Source organism: Carlito syrichta, unplaced genomic scaffold (assembly GCF_000164805.1).
Source record: "Carlito syrichta isolate Samal-C Ts95f unplaced genomic scaffold, Tarsius_syrichta-2.0.1 Scaffold76136, whole genome shotgun sequence".
Taxonomy (NCBI): Eukaryota; Metazoa; Chordata; class Mammalia; order Primates; family Tarsiidae; genus Carlito; species Carlito syrichta.
This window is the reverse complement of record NW_007020232.1, coordinates 353,425-377,482: the sequence shown is the minus strand read 5'-3', so window position 1 is coordinate 377,482 and position 24,058 is coordinate 353,425. Positions and strand designations below refer to the sequence as shown.

The window sequence follows — 24,058 nt, the reverse complement described above, 5'->3', positions numbered from 1 at the left end:
CACTCCTATCATGGCCCCAAAAGCACCTCTTCCTGCCCTTATAGTTCTATGGAAGGTTGTTTGAAAAACCCTGGACTAGTCCAAGTTTCTACTCAAATGTAAACCAAGACCTAAACCCAGGTCTGTTGACTCAAAGTACAAAGCCCTTTTAACCCAAAGGTTTCATTGACGAGACAGGGCTCATCTCAGGGGAGAAGCTTCTTATCCGGATCTTACCGTCCATGTCCAAGCGCTGCATGATGATGGCCAGCTCCACTTCACTCGGCATATACCCCAAAGAGCGCATGGCCATGCCCAACTCCTGCTTGGAGATGAAGCCATTCCCATCTCGGTCCAGAACACGAAAGGCCTCTCGGATTTCTACAAGGAGAAAGCAAAGAAAGTCCAATGGTCACAGGGGTAGGTTTATTGCATTGAAATTATAAGTGATTGTCTACCGATAACTCCACTAACAAATAGTGTTATGTCAAAATCCTTTAATCAGATCAAAGGGAGGCCAAAGGAAGAACAAAAGAAAAGAAAGGAAGAAAAGAACAAAAGAAATAGAAAAAAAGGAAATGGAAGGGTGGGGACAGGAAGGGAGAAAAGAAGAAGAAAGGAAAAGGGAAGGAAAAGGGAAGAGAGGGAAGCGGTAGCTGGCTCTGAGTTTCCTATAACACTGTGGTAGGCACACAATTAGACAGTGATTCCAGCAGAGGATCACGTTAACCAAGGATACTTTCTGAGCAAAGACGAGGATTAGGTTTCAGTTGTGAGGAGAAAACTGCCTCTTAATGCCAGCCTTTAGGAGGAAAAGAGAATAAGATTCCCCTTTGCAGATATATTTCAGATCCCTGCTGTTGCAGGAGCTGTGCAGAAAGCTTTTTCAACCTCAGAGGAGGATAGGAGTTAAGCATCCTGCTGTTTTTATTTCATTCCCCTAATTTACAGGTAGTTTATGGCTATAAACAACCTCAGATCAATAAGAGTGTCATGAAAACTCAAAAGGCATATTTAATCACTTTGTCTGGGGCTAGCAGAGAACTTGACTCTGCTATCAATAAGGGCCATTTCACTCTGCAGGTGATCTCCCATCTTGTTACCCCAAACCAGAGTTGCTCTGAATTCCACCCAGAGCCCCTTCCCCCACAGCTGCTGCACCACAATCCCGGGTTGGCTGAGCATTTCCTAACACATCACACCCCGTGATACATGACACACGGAACTGCAGGTCACAGTTTGAAGATGAGCGGTTCATTAATCATATCTAAGTACACCAGACCTAGAGCAGGCTTGATTTTTCATCAATAAACCCAGTGCAAGCCCAGATAAGGCAGCTGCCATTATTCACCACGCCACGCAACAAGTATCGACTTCCTATTATGTGAGGAGCGCTGTATTAACAAATACGGAGAAATAAAGATGACCCACTAAGCATCGTGATTCTCCTCCTCAGCTCCAGACTCCGGCTAGATTGGTGAGATATATTTGGAAACTTCCTGTCTCTCCTCGACTAATACAAGACATTTGGCCCTAACTCGTTTACTTGCAACCTCACCAAATGCTGGTACACAGTCAGGCATCTGAACCACAGACCCATTCCCAAACAGGCTTCGCTCTTTGCTCTTCATATTAGCTTAAAATATATTCTCTCACAATCTGGAGGCTGAAGGTCCAAAATCAGTATCACTAGATCACAATCAAAGAGTCAGCATACCTAAGCTCCTTGGGAAGCCTCTAGGGGGAATCCATTCTCGGTCTCTTCCAGCTTCTGGTGGGTGCCGGCATTCCTTGGCTTATGGCCACATCACTCCAGTCTCCACCTTCCCCTCCCTCTTATAAGGACAATTATGTTGGCATTTAGTGGCCACCCAGATATGCCAGGATAATCTCTCCCATTTCAAAATCCTGAATTTAATCCCATCTTCGAAGACCTTTATGCAAGGTTACATTTACCGGTCCAGGAATTAAGACCTGACATTTTTGGGGCTGTTTTTCAGATGGCTACCCTATCACAACCAGTCCTTTTGCCTGAAACATCTTCCCTTCCTCCTTTTCTACCCAAAGTCAAACCCATCCTTCAAAGCCAAACCAAGGGCCATGGATTCCACAGAAATGTCTTTCCTCACCAGAGCCAAGTCATCTCCCTTTCTCCTGACCATTCGGCAGGGCATTCGTTCTTTCACATGACAGGTGGCATGCCCCATCTAGAAGTGCCATGGCTGGCTTCTCCTCTGAGCTGAAAGCTCCTTCCATGCTTCTTTTATCGCTGTCTGTTCCCCACCCACACTCCGCAGAAGGCACAGGACGGACAGCTGTGCAATGGATGATGAATCTAAATAGATAAAGATCATATATGAGTAGTATATTCCTGTGCAATACGAATCCATCGTGCTGGATGCTCTCTGCGACTAAATGTAAGCTTCAGCCGGGAGAAGACCAGCCTGTGTGCTGGGACCCTAGGCTCCCAGCCAGGCATATTAGCTGATTGGGTCTGCAGCCAAACCCAGAGGCCTCAGTTTGTTCATGTGTAAAATGAGCTGGGTTGGCTGCAAGATCTCCCCGGTCCTCCAGCCCTCCATTCTGTGAATCTGTGGACACCATTCAAGTGTTTCAAAGAAGAACAGGAAGCCCGTGTTCTCCTACACACCCTATTAATCTGCTGTTCAATGTCCACCACCCTCTTCTTTCCATCGATGGTACAGAAACAAATTTTAGTCCAGTCCAAATTTGGAATCAAGAAAATATGCCCACGATGACCTAAAACAGCCATATGTTTCCCTACCGAGTCCCGCAAGGCCTGAAAAGAGCTTTGAGCCTCAGCTCTGCATGAAGTTGCAGCTCACAGTGCTCAGAGACACTGGAGTGGGGAACCTGGTCTCAAGTGGTCTGAGCCCTGATCCCTACTGCGGAAGATGTGTGGATGCCAAGGCAGGGCCTCCTCAAGTGGGAGTCAGCCCACGAGGCAGCCACACCAGCTCTGCCCTGAGTCCTCAGACAGGCTTCTCCCTCATTTGTCTCATCTGAAAAATGGGTTAGATGGGATCACCTTTCAGCCTCTAAAGTAGGGTCTTGTGTGGGGGCCAGGCTATACCATGCAACAGTAGGAAATGCCAGAGTCCATGGCTGTGGTCACTGGACGGCCAGCTGCAGGCCCACCCCTCATTCTCTGGACCACTCCTTCCCAAGGCATCATCTCCACTTCCCAACCCTTTTGACTCATCCTTGAGTCTCTGGACTGCACAGCATGGTTGCCTTCGGTCATCAGGGCACAGCCTTGCACTAACCTGTAAGCCAGGACTTGTGGTCTCCCTGCATGCTCTAGATCTTACCAGTGAACTTCAGCCTGTATCCTTACACTGGACACCACAAGGGTCCTAGTTGGGGGTGTTTGAGAACATGGCCTGGAAATGAGAGCCTTGGCTGCTGAGCCTTTGAACCCCCACTCAGCTGCCTGTGTCACCACCAGAGAGAGCTGCCTCATCCTTGGGCTACTGGATGTAGCAAGTCAGACCCTAGATGGAGTCCCACCAGAACTGCCCTGCTGTGAAGGGACCTTGAAGGACACAAGTGCCCATGGTGTCTTGAAGGACACAAGTGCCCATGGTTTGCTCCATCTGCAGTTTGTATCCGGGGAGGCTTCCCTCAGCCCAGCCCAGAACAGGGCAGGCACTTATAGCTTAAGGCTCTATTTTCTGTGGCCTTCAGGTAAATAGGACAAAGCTGTCCTTCCTTGTTCGCATAAAATATCTGCTCCTGGCTCCCAGGTAGAGGGAGACAAAGAGATACAGAGAGAGAGAGAAACAGACAGACAGACAGAGACAGAGAGACTGCAGAAGCAGACAAAATTCCCTAACTTCATTTTCTTTCAAAACAGCAGAAAGGAAGAAAAACAAGTACAAAACTAGAAATCCATAATGAGAGTCTCTGGAGATTTAATCTTTCTAGGGTAGGGAAAGCCCATTCAAACTAGAGGCTTAGAAGGAAATGGGTCTTGCAGTCTGGGAGAGACATGTGATGTGGGTCTCATTTTATTTTTAATAGCAGAACAGGGTGTGAGAAATATGCCCATAAAACCAATGGAGACATTGGAGCAGGCAAGACCCCTTGCTTTTGGCTCCAGGAGGACGGCTTGCAGCGTGAGCGGGCTCTGGCCACTTTCCCATCCTTGGAAAATGGGGACCACAGATCCAGTTTTCAAGAACAACACAGTAATGTTGTGTTCTTTTCACTGGAATGTATCCCCTCTTTAGGCTAAAGTCCCTTGTGCTTCGGAGTTACATGAGCATGCTGTGCTTTTGGTCTTTAATTAAATTTTACTCTTCAATCTCACACAACATGTTGCACATTAGGCACTAGAATGCAATTTTAACCACTTCCAAGATGCCTTTGTGGGCCTCGGAAACAGTGTCCTTAATGGTGATAGGAACCTGTCCAACTGTCATTGTGAGGGGCATGAAAGGACACATGGTAAGGCGCGTTTTCCCGTCTTCTGAAAGAAGGAATCCAGTCGCTGCATGCATAAGGAATTGCCCAGAATCAAAGTTGGCATTCCCACAGGGATCTGAGCCTCTCCTCCCTAAAGTGATGCAGATGGTCTCGAGCCAAGCAAGGCCTTGGAAAGAAATCATCCTGTTTTAGAGCCCAAGAGCTTTACCTCTCATTATGCCGGCAACTCTTTGTTTCCTAAAAAATATCTGCAGCCAACACTGGTACTGCCTGCATCCGGACCCAATGCCCTCTGAGAAATAGGCCTCAGCTCCATGATGCTTCCTAAGGACACAGCCAATTTGGACAGGAACAACGGCAGAGACCGGCTATCACAGGGACAGACTAATTTCTCAGGCATCAGATAAAGTCCAGACACCAGCTAGGGTCAATATTAGTTGACTAATGTTCTGACTTTGAAGAATCAGCTGAAATTTATGGTACTAATTTGCAACCTCAGATTGGTAATGAAGAACAAGTTTTCCTATCTCAATACATGTTAGATACAAAAATCTGTTCACTTTCCACAGAAATGTATCTTTAGGAGGAATATGAGTTTTGATTGCATAAAGTGATGGCTCTATTAATGAAGAAGATGCATTCTGATGATACATGTCATCGAGAAACTGCAGAACTGGAGATAAATTCAGTTCAGCAAGGATAGGCAAGGCAATTATTTAAAACTGATGCAAATGCACCAGAAAATATAAGATACAAAGCTAGATGCTTTTATTCAGAGGAAACAATAGGGCAGAGATTGAGATAATGACAATAGAGATGTAAAAGGTGTTCTACCTTCTCTAAGAAAGTCATAAAATGAATATTTACAAATGATTAATATAGTCATTCATTCTACAAAGAGTTGCTGTTTACTTATTACATGCCAGATGCTGTGCTAGGATAAATAGGTAGCAAAAGAAACTTTCCAGGCTGCAAGAAGCTTAAATTATAGTTGGAGAGAAAGAGAGGTGACCAGATGCTCATAAGCAAGAATGACAAGGGTTGTGGGGCATAATAACTGAATATTTTCCATCTTAGGACTATGGAGAAAAGGGGAAGGAGGCAGAGTGAGGAGAATGTGTCAAGACAAGGGCATGTTGAGAATGCTGGCTACATAGTGGATGGAGAGACAGGAAACACTAAGAGATGAGGGTGGTGAATTGCACTAGGGCACTGCTATAGTTTGGATGTTTGTCCCCCTCAAACATCAGCCCCAATGTTGGAGATGGGGTTTCATGGGGTCTCGGGGAAGGATCACCCACAAATAGATTAATGCCCTCCCTCGTGGGAGGGTGAGTAAGTTCACTATTAGTTCCTGTGAGGGCTGGAAAAAAAAAAGAGGGAAGCTTGGAACCCTCCCTCTCTTACTCACATGATTTCTGCACACCCGGGCTCCCTTTGCCTTCTGCCATGAGTAGAAGCAGCCTGAAGCCTTCACCAGGAGCCATGCAGACACCGGTGCCATGTTACTTATACATCCTGCAGGACTCTGAACCAAATGAACCTCATTTCTTATGAATACCCTCAGGTATTCCTTTGTAGCAATACAAAATGGACTAAGATGGCAAGATTGCCAAGAGCTTTCGGCGCCATCTTGGCTCTACCCCACAGGACAGGGGTTAGCACACACACAAAAAAATCTGGTCCACCAGCATTTTTTTGTAAATAAAGTTTTATTGGAATGCAACATGCTCATTCATTTCCATATGTCTACACCAGTTGTCTATTGTATACAGCTTTTGTGCTTCAACAGTAGAACGAAATAACTGTGACAGGAACTGATTGGTACACAAAAGCTAAAATGTTGACACTCTGGCTTTTTTAAAGTGCGTGACCTCCTGACGTACGCCACAGGGAGCTTTGAGTGATTTTAAATAAATGTGTGTGTGTGTGTGTGCGTGTGTGTGTGCATGTGTGTGTGTGTGTGTGTGTGTGTGTGTGTGTGTGTGTGTGTGCACGCGCATACGCTTCAGGGTTACATGAGTATGCTGTGTTTTTGGTCTTTAATTAAATTTTACTCCTCAATCTCACACAACATGTGCACATTAGGCACTAGAATGCAATTTTAACCACTTCCAAGATGCCTTTGTGGGCCACAGATACGGTATTCTTACTGGAGATAGGAACCTGTCCAACAGTCATTGTGAAGGGTATGAAAGGACACATCGTAAGGCGTGTCTTCTCGTCTTCTGAAAGAAGGTATCCAGTCACTGCATGCATATGGAATTGTGTGTGTGTGTGTGTGTGTGTGTGTTAATGATCAAAATTTTAAACTAAGAGTTCAGGAATCAAGGTGGCTAAGGCTAGAGGGACAAAAGTTGACAGCCTGTCACTAGGTCTGAACCTCAGCAGAAGATACCAGGGGAAGGAAAGGGTCTGAAGAACTTTTCTGAGATAGAGTAGACAGTGCTCAGGGAGGGCTCAGATGAGTCAGAGTTTGGGAGAGGGTGGATTTGAGGACAACGCTGGGAGTTCTAGTATACATGATAAGAAGTCATGGCATTAACTGAGAGAGAATGCAGGAGGAAGCAAAGGTTGTCATGGAAGGAAGGGAAGTAGGGTTTGGCCACACTGAGGACAGGGGCGTGAGTGACACCCAGCTGGTCGTTTTTAGGCAACAGTTGGAAATACTTAGCTAGAGTTTGAAGACAATTGATGCTGAAAATACAAGACTGTAAAATGGGGACAGAACGACTATCATTGCATAGAAAGCACTGATTGACTTTCAGAGAGGATTTCAGTGTGAATGAGTTCCAATGTAATTATAACCCAAGAGTCCAAAAATTCAACCAACTGATTGTAGAAATTAGGGAACACAGAGATGAAGACAGGGCCCTCAGAGTGCAAGGGAGGGTTCTCAAGGAGGAGGGAATTGTGCTAGAAAGAGGAGGCTGCAGCTGGAACAGGGGCTCAGAAGTATTTCCACACTTAATAATATGGGACAGTTTTCTATATCTCGTGTATATACGATAAATATATAGGTATACAATATATAATAATGTAGGACTCAGGGACAGGTCACATAGTTGGGGGGAATACATTGCTGTTTATTATAGTTCACTTTTTTAAAGCATCATCATTTCCATCTGATTTTTTTTCCTGCTTTTTCTTGGAAAGATCTATTTTTATTTTCTAAATTTTTGTATTGAGGTAAAGTATACATACATCGTGTTACCATGTTTACCATTTTAAGTGTACAGTTCAGTGGTAATAGACACATTTATATTCTCTTTTTTTCCCTTCATCTCATTTCCTGCCCACCCTTACCAGACTCTAGTAATCACTATTCTACTCTCTACCTCCATAAGATCTACTTTTTAAGCTCCCACCTATGAGTGAGAACATGTGATATGTGTCTTTCTGTGTCCAGCTTATTTCATGTAACATAATGACCTTCAGTTCCATCCATGCTGCTGCAAATGGCAGGATTTCCATTCTTTTGTATAGCTGAATATTCCATTGTGTATAAATACCACATCCTGGCTCTTTTTGTTTGTTTATTTCATTGGTTGGTTGTTTGTTTGTTAAAATGGAATCTTACTTCACAAAAGATTTTGGGAGGCTTAAAGGATTTAAAGTTTACCTGAAGAGAAAAAGACACACAGGAATTGGAGGACAGAAAGATAAACTAGAAACACAGGGGAGATCCACAGAGAAGAGGTGACAGCACCTGAGAGAGGCTGAGACTTAGAGTCAGGATGGTATAGGGGCCTCTTAGAGAGGGCAGGGTAGGGCAGGAGAGGATGGAACTGGTCTGGGAGACCTGAGCTTCTGTTAGGCAGCACACAGCATAAGGGCAAGGCTGGCTAAAGTGACTGAATCAGGTTCTTAGTTAACTGCAGGTGTTAACCTGGGACTAGACCCCACATCTGTGTTGTAAGGTGAGAATCCAGAGTTGAGTAGGGCTCCTACGAATCTGTAAATTTTTTGGTCCCAGACTCACCTTGGCCAGCCACCATTCTGCCCAAAAGCAAGTCACTGTTAACCTGAGAACAGGCAGAAGGCCGTGTTGGCCCAGTGCTCAAGACTGGTGGGTCAGTGACAGAATGATCCTACTGTGTATCTCAGGTGTCGCTGCACACCACACTCCCAGGCTTTTTCATTACCTCACAGTCAAAATCACATTTTTTTAAACTGAAAAACTAAAGCTGACTCTTTCCCTAGCTAACATTTTGAAAGAAGAGCATTTTAGTAACTTATTAGGTGGTGAAATTCTACTGGACAAAGGCTAACTATCTCAGGTCATGAAAAATAACAATTTCTTTATTGGGAAAATCACATCCTTTTTATTTATTTATTTATTTTTAGTTGGAGTCTTACTCTGTTGCCCAGTCTAGAGCACAATAGCATGATCACAGCTCACCACAACCTTGGCCTCCTAGGTTCAGGTGATCCTTCTACCTCAGTCTCCCAAGTAACTGGGATTACAGGACACACCATCACACTTGGCTGATTTCTTTCTTTATTTTTTTGTAGATATGAGGTCTTCTGTAATACTTTTTATTTTGTTTTTTTAGAGATGAAGTCTTCCTATGTTGCCCAGGCTGGTCTTGAACCCCTGGGCTCAAGCAATCCTCTCAAAGTACTGGGATTACAGGCATGAGACACTACATCCAGCCCAAAATCATAAAACTCACTTCTTCCCTAACTAGCATTCTGAAAGAAGAGCATTTCGGTAACTTATTAGGTAGTGAAATTCTACTGACAAAGGCTAAGTGTCTCAGGTCATGAAAAGCCAATATTTTCTTTCTCAAGCTAGACTGGCACAAGACTGTCTGAAAGCTATGGGCATTTCTAAGGGTTTGGGAACTAGAACAGCGTTCATCTGTCCCCAAATTTTATACCCTGACAGATTAGGCTGCATTGATTTTAGCATGCCAGGTAGGGAAAAGCTAATGGAAAATTCCCCAACAGTAAAAAAAACAAGAAAATTAGAACAGAAAATTAACAAGGAAAGCCTAGCCTGGCCAGAGACACTGAATGCTCCTGGCAGGACTGAAAGGAGAATGGCTAGATTCTATTTGAATATGTATGAGAGTGAGAATTGCTGGACGGTCTCCATAAAAAAATGACAGCAGACATAATTCTCAGGGCTCACCCCTCTGGGTAGTTGATGAGTAAAGGCAGAAGGAAGGTATCTTGTTTTGTTAGAACATGGTGGTTCTTTTTGTCTGGAGCAGTCCTGGACCCACTACTAGGTCCATGATAGCTGCATCCCTAGTGGGTCAGCAAGGCATCCCTAAAACGTCAGCAAGGCATCTGCCCACCACTCAAAAGACAGGAGCTAACCCTTCACAGAACACGCTCCATTTCCAGGTTATACATAATTTTTTTTAATGAAAAATGCACCAAAAATGTATAAAGAAAAACATTACCTATATCCACTAGTCCGTAATAACCACTGCTAACATATTATGACATTTTATTCCAAACTTCTTAATATGCAAACATTCTTAGTTAAATTGGGCTTATGTTGCCTACACAGCTTTACATCTTTTTTTTTTCCACTTACACTACCATTTTCAATCTTCCCTATTGTTGACTAGACTTTAAAACACCGTCTTTGATGGCTAATTTGTATTCCCTAATGTGGCTATAGCAAAATTGATTTCACCAAACTCCTAGTGTGGAGCATTTAGATAATTCCCCATTTTAAATCATGCTGCAGTGGAAATCTTTGTGAACAAATCATCATATCATCATGTATTTTCATGGTCATTTCCTTAAGGATGACTTCCTAAGAATGGAATTATTTGGTCACAGGGCAGGAACATTGTTAAGGCGCTTAATACATGTCTCCAAGTTACCTTCAAAAAGGCAGTATTCATTATTCCTTCCTCCACCTTCCATCAATTTCAAGCACAGAAACTAGTCCCTTGTGAAATATACCTTTCATCCAGCTATCATTTGAGTTTTAGTTCCCGAAGTTCAAGATCCAGATGATTAAAAAGGTAAGCTTCAAGGAAAGGTAGACGATTCCAACTATGTCTGGAAAAGACATGCAGGGTGATCATGGGACTTTGAGGAAACATCATACACAGCATAGGGCCTGGCTCTAAGGAGATACCCAGGTAAGACCCACACCACCGCTGAGGCAAGTTCCCAAACCCAGTGAGGGAATCAAGGCTCAGTGAGGGGGAAAGGGCTCCTCTGACGGAGGAAAAGGAGGGTTTTGAGTGGGGAGAAAGCTGCTCTTCTGACTCCCAGGACTGTTTCTGGGGCAGGATGCTATGTGGTTTCTTCTAAGAGAAGTTCAACTGTTTCTCGTGGTCCAGCCACAGGTGAGAAACCTGTGCCCCTCCATAAAATAGCCAACTCTCACACGGAAACAAGCACCTTTTCAGAGAAAATTAGTCCAACTGCTGAAGACAGAATGGAAGATACGCATCATTTGGCACATAAGGCAATACTGGATCTACCTGCAAGCAGCAAATTGAGTGGAATGTATCTGTGAACCACATGGTAATAATCACTAAGCCAATTTTTCATTAGATTCCTCTGTTCCTAAGTTGTAATTGTTAGTATTTGGAGATCAGAGAATAATTGACATCCGAGAAAACAAAATCGTTTCTTGAATTTAGCACTGACATGTGAGCCAGAAGAATAAAATCCAAGTTCCAGAAAGTAACCAGACACAGAGTTGAGAGAAGAGAAAAGATCTCTCAGGCATGGTTCCTATCATCTCCCATTCCCCAGGGTCTTGGGAATTCTCTTGAGAAGCTAAATTTATCTTTAAATTATTTGATTCGACTCAATTCAGCAAATATTTCTTAGGCACCTACTCTGTGTCGGGCACCATTCTAGGTGCTGGGACCAGGTCTCAGGAGACCAAAGTTATAATAGCAAGCAAGACATCCAAGTGGTTCTAAAAAAAAAAAGAATTTAATGACACTTGTGAAAGTCCAGTAAGGCAGACTTTATTCAGGCATGTTATGATAGCTATAGAGACTAGTGCCATGAGATTTTGTACTGAGGGAGAGAGATTGGGCTCAACTCTGAATACAGCACAGGCAAATGGCAATTTATAGCCAAGTATCAGGGCGGAGGCCACAGCTATTTACTAGTATTACAGCGGCCCCGATAGAACAAGAGGATGTGATGATCACACAGTTAGCTTGGCTTCCACCCCTAATTAATCCATATTGTAGCATCATAGACCAAGATAGCTCAGATGCCTTAAAAAAGGCCCAAAGACTTCTAGCTGCCCATGGGAAGCTAGAAGCTCAGTACACGGGAAAAAAATTATTACAAAGTCATCTGCCAAATAATCCATGGCACAGAGATTTGGGGCAAAATGACAAATAGTGGGAGTTGGAGGAATTGGTTCTAATCCAAACAAGAATTCCCCTACTGTCATGTGATTTTTCAATTTTAACTCGTATCAACCTTGTCCTTCTTTTCCTCATATGCAAGGACACACGTAAATATGGACCAAGTCTTGTTTCTAATTTTCTCACAAACAGAATAGCCCCTGGAGTTGCTGCCTGTAAAAAGGTAGGCAGATGGAATTTAAGACTAGTTGAGGGTAAAATGTAGAAAGGATGAGGCACAGGTTGAGACTGACTCACATAAGCTCAGGGGAGGCCCGGGAAGCTACTCTCTCCTGTAGCTCACCAAATCCCTGCACACCAGCCCTTCCATTTGTTCCTGATCACATTATTTTCCAGTCCATTTGGCCTTTCTGATAATTGATAAAGGGCCTGAATATGAAAGAAATTGTTCTTCACTGCAGGCTGCATAAATATCCCATTATCAATAGGAAGCAATTTACTTGCTTAAAATTGCCGACTCTCTCATTTTGTTTTAACATGCTGGTTCTCTATCAAAATAAGTCTACACCTTTGAAAAGACTATCTATCTTCAAAGCCTCACACTGGCTCTCGCTTGAGAAATAAATCTGAAATCAGCCAAGGCACAATGACCTCATCCAAGCCCTCTGATAATAAAAGGGAAGCTCAGGAAAGGGAAAAATTGCTTTAGGAATTCTATCTACCTGGAAACTTAATCCTAAGAGAGTAAGCCAACTACTCCAGAACAGATGTGCATACACACACACACACACACACACACACACACACACACTTCCAGATTTCCCCTAAAGAAAAGGCAACCTGGCTCAGAGTAGAAGAGGAAGCTGAGGTACCCATGTCCTTACGGATTTTTAGATCATGAAGGTAAACAGTGCAATAAAGACAACTTTGTAACCCATTGGAGAAAAGAAGGATTACTCAATATACGGGCTACAGTAAAGAGTTAAGAACTTGAAGAAAACTAAGCTACATCACACCATATGCCAAAATACACTTTGGATAAATTAAAAGCAGAAGGAATTAAGACAATAACAATTAGATGACACTTCGGGAGGCCAAGGCGAGAGGACGACTTGAGACCAGGAGTTCAAGACCTCAGTGAGCCAAGGTTTATGAAGACAAAAAGTCCTTGTCTTTATAAAATAATATTAATAATTAGATGACAAAGAAGATTTTTGTAAACAGGAATTGAGGGGCAAATTGATACATTAAAAAAAACCATGAGAACAAAGAAATAACCTGGGGAGGAAGGGGAGAAGATAAACTGACATATGACAGAAAAAGAAACAATCTTTTGATTGTTTGATGGATGTGTACAAAGTTTTATCAGAATGCCCCAACAGGCGGCAACCCCTTCAGGTCCTCACCCACTGTGAGAGCGTCTCTGTTCTCTCAATAAATCCTGCTTTCTCACTTTCTGGCCGTCCGTGTCCCTCATTCTTCCTGAGCATGAGACAAGAACCTTGATCCTGAAGAGCTGAGACCTGAAGAGCTGCAGAAGATCGTCGGAGCCGAAAAGCCGTGCACCCCAGAGGCTGGCTTGCCAGCCAACAGAGCCAGCTGAGCCAGGAAAGCTGCCAGAAGAAGGCGAGACTCTGAAGCTGAGACACTCAGGGGGCTAGACTTGCCAGCCCACCAAACCAGCAACACTCTCTGGGCTCTGCTTGCCAGCCCATTAGAGCTGACACTTCCGGGGCTGGGCTTACCAGCCCCTTGATGACCCTCTCTGGGGCTTGGCTGGCCGACCCATTGAGCTGATACTCTCGAAGCCCAGGCTGAAAAATCTGCATCATTTTTGGCGCCCAAATGTGGGGCTTGACGGAAGGTAAGTTTACTGGAATAGACTTGTGGATTCATCACACTAGAGTGAAAGCTTGGAGTCCAGGAGAAGTTGCCCCAGGTGACCCGGAAGAGCATACAGAATCCAACTAAAGATTGTAAAAGATAAGTGCCACTACTTATTGCCTATGAATTTTCTCCTGATAGTTCTATTCATACATGCTGCCTTTGTTTTCACCTTGATTTGTACCATTAGATGTCTCTGTCCAGGATCCCTTAATCCTGAATGTCCATGGGATTGTTTTCTTTCCTAGAAGTTTCCCTCACAGGAACAAGCAAAACGCCTACTCTATCTTGCTTCCTGTTTTTAGTATCATTAATCCTAGGTTCGCATAAACCCCTCCATTACATACGTGACTCAACAGGGTAATTATTCAAACGTTGGATATGCTCACAGCAGAATGTAGAGGAAAATGTGCATTACTAAATGAAACTTGTTGTTTTCATATTGAAACTTGTTGTTTCCATATTAACACTTCCTCCCAAGTAAAAGAGTCTTTACAAGTTACAAAACCATAATAAAATCATTGACTCTTTACAAGAACAGGCAGTTTCAGGACCCAGTTGATTACAATTTTTTTATCCTCTAGGGATTTCCAATATATGGACATGGCCTTTTTTTCCCCTTAATATCTCCTTTTGTTGTATTACTTGTGTTTGGTCCATGTATAGTCAACCATCTTGTAAAGTTTTTCTTCTCACCTAGAGATCATCAAACTCCAAATGGTGATATAGATAAAACATTGTATGGAAGCTGCTTTCTACCAAGGACTTTCAGATCACCCTCCAGAGGATCCTTCTCCCTTGCTGCCATCCCCATACGCCCATGATCACCAGGAAGTAGCCAGACCGGTCATTGTCCTTGCTCCCTAACGGCAGTTAGTGTTACTACTCCGGAGGGGGGAATGAGACAGGAGATAGCTAGAGAAAGGCTAGGCAGACAGATAGGTGGGTCCTCTGGTAATAATGTTGTGAATTCCCAGCAAGCCTCTCAGGCTCAGCATTGGTAAACAAGCTAGAGCTTAGGTACCCACCGCTGGGATCTAAAAGCAACCAATCAGCTCACATTAGGTCCCTACCTTAATACTGACCAATCAGAACAGCTACAGTTCACAGCTAGTGCCAGCCAATCGGCTTGGACTTAAGGCTATATAAGCGCCAGGTTTTCGGCCCCAGATGGACAACCCCTTCAGGTCCCCTCTCACTATGGGAGCTTTTCTGCCCTCTCAATAAATCCTGCTTTCTCACTTAAAAATAAAGAAAAAGAAAAAAAGAATACCCCAATAGAACAATGAGAAAAGACAAACAAACTTTCCCCAAAAAATAAATACCAAACTTTACCTGTATGATGACAACTTAACTTAACCTAACCCTGAATTAACCAACCTAACCCTGAATTGTACCCCAGATCTTTAAAATTAAAAAAAGTATAAACCCAAATAGCCAAAAATTAGATAAAAAATAATTACAACTCACTGTCCATTTTTTCCACTCATGGTATTATTTAGTACCAATTTTCCAGTGCAAATAAATATCGCCATAATATACCATGTTTTAATCTATCAGATTCCTATTCAGCCAGTAAGTATTTGTTGAGTGTTCACTATGTGACAGGCACTGTTCTAGGAATAGGATATGGCAGTAAGTAAAATAACAATTCCAGACCAGGGTACAAACAATGAGGAAGACAGATGATACATGGTGGGTACTTTGTAAAGTCAGTACCACGGTGTGTAAGAAAGTGATAAGTGCTACAAAAGAGAAAACACAGAGGAGTAGACAGGTGTTCAAAACTGTAGGGAGGCCCTAGGAGCAGGTTACATTTTAAATTCAGAGCTTAGGACATTGAACTGCCATGAGGGGACTTTTACGCAAAGACTTGAAATAAGGGCGGTAGCCATGGGCTGTACAGGGAAGATTGCTCCAAACAGGGAATAGTCAATGCTAAATTTCTAAGTGAACATGTGTCTGGTGTGTTGAAGGAATAACAAGGAGACTGAGCAACTGGAATAGGGTGGAGTGAGTGGGGTTGGGGAGAGAAATAGGTGACACGAAGATTGAGAGAGAATGTGTAGAAAGGCACACACTTTGGGTTTTTACTTTGAATGAAGTGGGAGCCATGGCAGGTGGCTGAGCAAAGAAGTGACATGGTCTGACTTGCTTATTAAAAAAGATGCCTCTGGTTACTGGGATACCCTGGGAGCAGACAGAGGCTGCTGCAGTGTTCCAGATGACAGCCATGGAAGAAGGGAAAGGTGGTCAGATTCTAGATGGACTTGAAGGTCCAGCCAGAAGGATGTCCTGAAAGATGGGATGTGGGTTGTGAGAGTAGAAAGGAAATCAGGAGAACTTCATGGTTTCTGACTCCAGCAACTGAAGAAAGAGCTACAAGACTTCTTTGATGATGTAGCTGGTATGGTGAAGGAGATAGGTAATAACAACATACTCACAGCACTGTTGGGAGTGTAGATTGGTGCAACTGAATAAGTAGCAAAAGCCTTCAAAATATGAATCTTGTTTGGATCCTGACTAAATAAAATCTTAAATGGACATTTTTGAGATAATAGTAAAAATTTAATTTAGAGAAATATGCTGATTTAAGTTAGACATGAATACTGCTGTGATTATGGATAAAATAATATGTCTAAGCTTTACTTCACAATATTATAGGAAAAAGTGTTGGAGGCAGGAGTGACAGATGAAATGTGATTGGAAAAATGTTGAAAATCACCAAAGCTCAACGGTGACCACTCATAGTTTGATACTATCTTTTCTGCCAATTACCATAATAAAAATATTTTTGGTTGTGTATATACTTTGAAATTCCATTCATAGGAACTTATCCTAAAAGATAAGAGGTGTGTACAAAGATTTATTTTAAAAGTTATTTAGTTCAGCTTCATTTGTAATAATGAGAATAGGAAACCACAAAAATAGGTGATTAACTAAATAAATGTTAACCATTCAGCACGCGCCTGTAATTCCAGCTACTCGGAAGGCTGAGGCGGAAGACAGAAAGCAGTAGTTTATTAAGAACACAGAAAAGCTCCCACAGTGGGAGGGGACCTGAAAGAGGGTTGCCCAAAAGTTATGTCTCTTTAAAAAAAGGAGAAAGAAAGACTATACAAACATGCTTGTAAATATGCAGAGTATCTCTGGATGAATACATAAGAAACGGGTATTTCTTATTGCCCTTAGAAAAGGAAACCAGGTGATGGGATGGGGTGAAGAGGGGGCAGGAGTATGAATGACATTTTCAGCATATACTTTTTTACCTTTTGAAATCTGTACCGTGAATACATTATCAGCCCAAACAAATAAAATTTATGAATGCAAAATTGCACAATTAATGGGGATTATTATTCAAGAATGGAGAGAGAGAAGGCTATTTTTGAAAAGGCAAAAATCAAGAAATGTCTTCATCAAGTGTTAAACAAAAGGTAATGCGCTCACTCCTAGCTGCCAGACATCACCACAGCTCTCTCCTTTTGAGCGCCACACCTCCCAACCCACTGAGCACCCACAGGTCATCAGGAACCAGGTTAGGATGGGACATGATCCTGAGTGAGATCTAGCCCTACCCTTAAAGCACTTGTGATAGGGCAGGGTGGGGAAACAGGCCGAAGTGCAAGCAGGTCACTACAGCATTATGAGATAAGTGCTACAATATCCACAATTTAAGAAACTTGAAAAGGGAGGTAGAAGGGATGTCATAGGAGGAAACTGATTTTTCAGTGGGAATGTACAAGATCCTTAAAGAGGGATGGTAACTGGATTCAAGATGATATGGTGATGATTCAGTTTAGTGTCAGTGATAAAATGGCTGACCCCATTTGTTAATTGACCTCCCTTGGTGATTCAGCACTAAAACGGTTACTAATAATTTGCACCAGTCCTCCAGCACAGAACTGAGCTACATTAACTTATCGCTCCTTTTCATAATTTTAAATCTTTATCATGTATCAGAACAACAATCTTGCTCCATTTCCAGACTCCTACTAGTATCCTAAGTGAATTCAACACCCTTAACTAGTCACTTCTCCAACAGCTTTACATCCACTCCATTCACAAAACCCCACACATGGCTACATTCTGGTCCTTGCCCTCACCCAACATTTCTTCCTCTCTGAAATCATGAGCTCTAAAATTTCTCTCTCGTCTCATGGCCTCATATTTTTTGACTCAATCACTGCCACTGTCTGCTGTTCAACCGTCTAAGACCTTGACTCCTCAGGATTTCTCTAGAGTATCACCTCTCCATAGTCTTCCCTTCCTTTTCAACCCAACTAGACAGATCATCTGGAACCCCTCTCTTTTCAAAACCCTAATTGCATCACTTCCTGGTTCTCTGTGAACCTGTTTCATGCATCCAAGAAGCCATTCCACTCTTGTAGCTAGAGATGATCCTTTTCCCATCCCACATGGTTGCTATTTGAGATCTTCATTATTCCTCAAGCTCCTAACCTCATTTCCCAAATGCATCCCAAAACTCTGAGTGAATAATTCTCCAATTATTCACTACATCGACACATAAAAACAAACTGTATACATATTGATCAATATAACTCTACAGTTGCTTTTTGATTTATGATGGGGTTATGTTCTAATAAACTCATTGTAAGTTGAAAATAGCATAAATACAAAACACACTTAATACACCTAACCTACCTAACATCATAGCTTAGCCTAGCTTACCTTAAACGTGCCCAGAACATTTACATTAGCCTACAGATGGGCAAAATCATCTACTACAAAGCAAATTTTACAATAAAGTATTGAATATATCATTTAATTTACTGAATACTGGACTGAAAGTGAAAAACAGAATGGTCCCACTCAACGTATGGTTTCTGCTGAATGCATATTGTTTTCATTCCATCATAAAGTCAAAAAATTGCAAGTCAAATCATTGTTAAATTGGGGATCATTTGTAGTTAGTTTGTTTTTACTACTTCAGAAAATTTTATCTCCAATTAATTGACATAAATAAGTCGCTGATAATTCCTTATATAAAAGGTGCCACCACATGAATATTTTTGTATCCTCTGTACACAGTGTCTTGCTGTGACAGCTGTATAACCAGTTTACAAAGTCGGGGCCAGGAAAATTATGCAAAAATATGCTGGACTTGCTCTTGCTTTGGGTGTTAATGCCATTTCTGATAACAGTGTATGTCCCTAACTAATGAAATAAGCATCTTCGCACGTATGAGGGATCTCTCCCAGACAATTCTGCAAATCAGGAAAGTTGAAGCATTAAGTTCATTTGATGGACACTACACAATGACTAAAAATAATGCTGTAGACTCTTAATGACATGGAAAATGATCATAATTTATTATCAAGTGGAAATGATGTGACCATCACTTGGAATGATGAGATAATGTCAAAAGGATCCAAGTACTAACCTGAAGAAGCTACTACTACTGCTACCAAAATAAACAATAACAGAAGAAGACTGTAATCTACTGAATAAAGTACTAATTGAAGAGTCCATACTGATAAATGAACAAATGAACGAGGATAAGAAAAGCCTCTTGACTGGGCTCGGTGGCTCAGCCTGTAATCCCAGTGCTTTGGGAGGCCAAGGTGAGTGGATTGCCTGAGCCCACAGGTTCAAAACTGCCCAGGCAACTTGGCGAGCCCTCATCCCTACAATAAATCAAAAATTAGCCGGGCATGGTAGCGCGTGTCTGTAGTTCCAGCTACTTGGAAGGCTAAGGTGGAAGGATCGCTGGAGGGGCCCAGTAGGTCGAGGCTGCAGTGGCCGGGGGCGTGCCACTGCACTCCAGTCTGGGTGACTCCAACTCAAAAAAAGAAAAAAGAAAAAAAGAAAAGCCTCTTGCTTACAGTACAAATCCAACTAGTACAAAAGGAATGGTAGACTTAGAAAGACCATCAGATGATTATCATATGATAACCACCTTAGTAATCATTGTTTCAGGTAAAAATCACTAATAGATACTAAGCCTAATGGGTGAAAAGTTTGATGAGGATTGAATGTTTATACAGATTTAAAGCATTTCCCCACAAAATACATATCAATTACAGAGAAGAAAAGAGCCACTTTACAGTGAAGAAGTCTGATGGACTCCACCTTAATTCAGTGATCAAAGCTAACATGACCAATAATAGGACAAATCACCATTACATGTTACCTGACTGGATGCCATCCGAAGGATACATCACCATCACTTCTGGGGTATTTCTACCAAAACTGAGTAACCTGGCTCTAGCCATGAGAAACATCAGATAAATCCAAAATGCGAGAGATGTTACAAAATAACTGGCCTATAACCTTCCAAAATGTCCAGGTGATGAAAGTAAAAAACTAATTGCTATGATTTAAATATGCCACCTTCAAAATTTGTGTTGACACTCTCCAATTCAGTGGTATTGAGAGGTGGAGCCTTTTGGGAACTATGAGGGCTCTGCCTTCATGAATGGATTAGTGCCTTATGAGGCAGCTAGAGGGAACTAGCTTAGGCCCGTTTTTGCTCTTCTGTTCTTCCACAATGTGAGGACAGAGGCTTCCTCCCTCTCTAGAGGATGTAGCAACAAAGTACCATCTTGGAATCAGAGAGCAGTTCTCACCAGACACCAATCTTGCCAGCGCCTTGATCATGGACTTCACAGTCACCAGAACTATGGGAAATAAATTTTTGTGTGTGTTTTTTTCTCTTTTTTTTTGAGTTGGAGTCTCACTCTGTCGCCCAGACTGGAGTGCAGTGGCCGCTCCCAGCCACCGCAGCCTCGACCTGCTGGGCTCCGGCGATCCTTCCGCCTCAGCCTTCCAAGTAGCTGGAACTACAGGTGCGCGCTACCACACCCGGCTAATTTTTGATTTATTGTAGAGATGAGGTCTCACCAAGTTTCCCAGGCAGGTCTCGAACCCGCGGGCTCAGGCAATTCACTTACTTCAGCCTCCCAAGGCACGGGATTACAGACTGAGCCACCGAGCCCGGATAATAAATTCTTTATCATTAAAAAATGCTAATAATCATCATAGACTTCAGCTTGTTGTAGTATTTTTGGCGGTGGAGGGTCTTTCCTCCATGTTGACGGCTGTTGACTGATCAGGGTGATGGTTGCTGAAGGTGGGGTAGCTGTGATAATTTCTAAAAATAAGACAACAATGAAGTTTTCCATATCAATTTACTCTTCCTTTTATGATAGTTTTTGCCTATAGCATGCAATGCTGTTTGACAGCATTTTATCCACAGTAGAACTGCTTTCAAAATTGGAGTTAATCCTCTCAAACTACTGCTTTATCAACTAATTTATGGAATATTCTAAATATCTTATTGTAATTTCAGCAATGTTCACAGCATCTTCACCAGGAGTAGACTGCATCTCAAGAAACCACTCTCTTAGCTCATTCATAAGAAGCAACTCCTTATCCATTTAAATTTGATCATGAGATTGCAGCAATTCAATCCTATCTTCAGGCTGTACATTTAATTCTAGTTCTGTTGCTATTTCTACCAGATGTACTGTTCCTTTCTCCACTGAAGTCTTGAACCCCTCCAAGTTATCCATGAGGGTTGGAATCCATTTCTTCTTCCTATTAATGTTAATATTTTGACCTCCTCCCATAGAGGCCTAGCATTTAGACGTCTCAGATTTCAACATGCCTTCCTCACTAAACTTAATTATTTCTAGCTTTTGATTTCAAGTGAGAGATGTGTGATTTCCATCAGACACGAATGTTCTCAACAATATCTAGAATGGTGAATCCTTTCCAGAAGGTTTTAAGTGTACTTTTCCCAAATCCATCAGAGGACTCACTACTATATAACTTATAGCCTTAAAAAACACATTTCTTAAATAAGAAGATCTAAAAGTCTAAATGACTCCTTGATTCATGGGCTGCAGAATGGATGTTTTGTTAGCAGGCATGAAATCAACATTCATCTCCTTGTATATCTCCATCAGAGTTTTTGGTTGACTAGATGCATTGTCAGTGAGCAGTAATATTTTGAAAGAAATCTTTTTTTGAGCAGTAGATCTCAACAGTGGGCTTAAAATATTCAGAAAACTATGCTGTAAACAGATGTGCTGTCATCCAGACTTTGTTGCTTCACTTAAAGAGCATGGGCAGATTAGATTTAGCATAATTCTTAAGGACCTTAGGATTTTCAGAATGGAGGACGAACATAGGCTTCAACCTAAAGTCACCACCTGCATTATTCCCTTACAAGGGAGTCAGCCTGTCCTTTAAAGCTTTGGCTTTAAAAACATTGATTTCTCCTCTTCAGCTATGAAAGTCTTAGATGGCATCTTCTTTCCACAGAAGGCTATTTGGTCTACATTAAAAATCTGCTGTTTAGTGTAACCATTTTCATCAATGATTTTAGCTAGATCTTCTGGATAACTTGCTGTAACTTCTCCATCACCTTGCCCTTTTGTATGGAGATGACTTCTTTCTTTAAACCTTGTGATCCAATATCTGATAGTTTCAAACACTTCTTCTGCAGCTACCTTACTTCTCCCAGTCTTCAGGGGATTAAAGAGAGTTAGAGTCTTGCACTGGATTAGGTTTTTATTCAAGGAAATGTGGTTGGTTTCATCTATCCAGACCTCTAAAACTTTCTCTATATCAGTAATAGGCTGCTTGACTTTCTTATCATTTGTGTGTTCACTGGGGTAGCACCTTCAATTTCCTCCAATAATTTTTTATTTGCATTCACAACCTTGCTATCTTTGGTACAAGAGGCCTAGCTTTGGGACTATCTCAGTTTTCGACATGCTTCCCTCACTAAGCTTAATCATTTCTAGCTTTTGATTTCACTTGAGAGACATGCAACTCTTCCTTTCACTTGAATACCTAGAGGTCACTGTCGGGCTATTTATTGACCTCACTTCAATTTTATTGTATCTTGGTAAATAGGAAGGCTTGAGGAGAGAGAAAGGGATGGGGGATGGGTCTAACAGTGGAGCAGTTGGAACACATACAACGCCGATTAAGTTCATCGTCTTGTATGGGTGCAGTTCATGACATACCAAAACAATTACAATAGTAACATCAAAGATCACGGATCACAGATTGCCATAACATATAATAATCATGAAAAAGTTTGAAATGTAGTGAGAAATTTGAGGATTGTGAAAATTGCTACAAACCTTTAAATTATAAAAAAAAACACAGTATCTGTGAAGTGCGATCAAGCAAAGCGCAAAACAAGGCATGCCTGTATGATCCCCGACTGAAGGATTTAGAACATTATTTGGATAACTGGTGAGATTTTAATAGTCTGTGGATTCAGTGATGTTGTGCTATACAATGTTAGTTTCCAGATTCTGATGATTATGGTGTGATTGTACAGCAATGTCTCTGTGAAAATATGCTTGAGAATATTCACCAGTAGTGGACATCATACCTACCGTGTACTGTACAAAGTTTTAGAAAAATAATTTTGCATAAATAAAATCACATCAATATAAATAAGTATATCATAAGTATTTGAGAGAGAGAGAGACAATGATAAAACAAAAGTTAAATTTCAACAATCAGGATATCAGAGTGAAGGATATTTAGGAGTTTTTCTTGTATCTTCTATTCTTGAAATTATTTAAAATGAAATAGTAAAAGCAAAATAGAGTATGTGATAACAACTTCACCACATCCATGTAGTAGAATATTAGGCACATTCAAAAACCACATTTACTAAACAACATGAGAAAATTATTTTCTTAAGAAATTAGCATATAAAAGCATATCTATGATATGATTTTACCTGTAAAAATGTGTGCCCAGGGGAAAAGAAAAACAAGAAGGAAATATGCAAAATATAGAGAGATGAATTTTCATAGAATGGTGACCATTCCAGATGACGGTGGGAAGTTGGCTGCAGTGGTAGTATTTTCTTTTTTGTAATATTTCCAAATTTCTCCACAGCCCTGACTCTTTTAAGAAGAATAGAATGTTATTTTTGAAAAATGAATCCAAAGCAATGACTAAACTGAAGGCTTGACTACAAGTGTTCCCTCCATTCTATGGTGTGCTTTCCTGAGCCCATGTGAAGTCTCAGAGTAAAAATCCTGTTTCACAAAATTCAAAGCTTCTGTTCTTGGACCCGATTCCTCTGGAAGCTCTTTTCTCCCAACTCATATTAATCAGTTCAGCTGTGAGAAGCAAACCAGGCACAGACTCTGCCCTTAGATGGGCTCTCGAGGTGCGTACTTTAGCACCGGCTGAGAACTGAGTTAGCTAATCTTTAAAGAGGATGCCTGCCGTCCCATTCAACAATATAAAAAGCAATTTGTTTAGGGGAAGAAAAGCCATTTCAACATGAAAATTGGTTTTGCGACAATATGCCTGATAAAAATGGCACAGAAAGAAACTGTTGGCAGGCCTCTCTCCCGGTGCCCTCTCTCCCTCTCTCATTACCCTTTCTCTCGGAAGTGTCACTGTAATGGAAAATGAGGTTCTCTCAATGGAAA

General features: G+C 41.8%; 1 protein-coding gene across 1 annotated transcript in view; it reads right to left on the bottom strand.

Annotated features, from left to right (window-relative positions):
• Nucleotides 1–216: 216 nt before the first annotated feature.
• The window catches only part of LOC103255948 (calcium-binding protein 8-like), a gene marked incomplete at its 3' end in the record, with an annotated part of 216,622 nt that continues 192,780 nt past the window's right edge, over nt 217–24,058 (bottom strand). The window contains exon 3 of the mRNA XM_021710230.1: nt 217–360. Coding sequence (XP_021565905.1) covers nt 217–360 — 144 coding nt within the window. The remainder of the gene's footprint in view (nt 361–24,058) is intronic.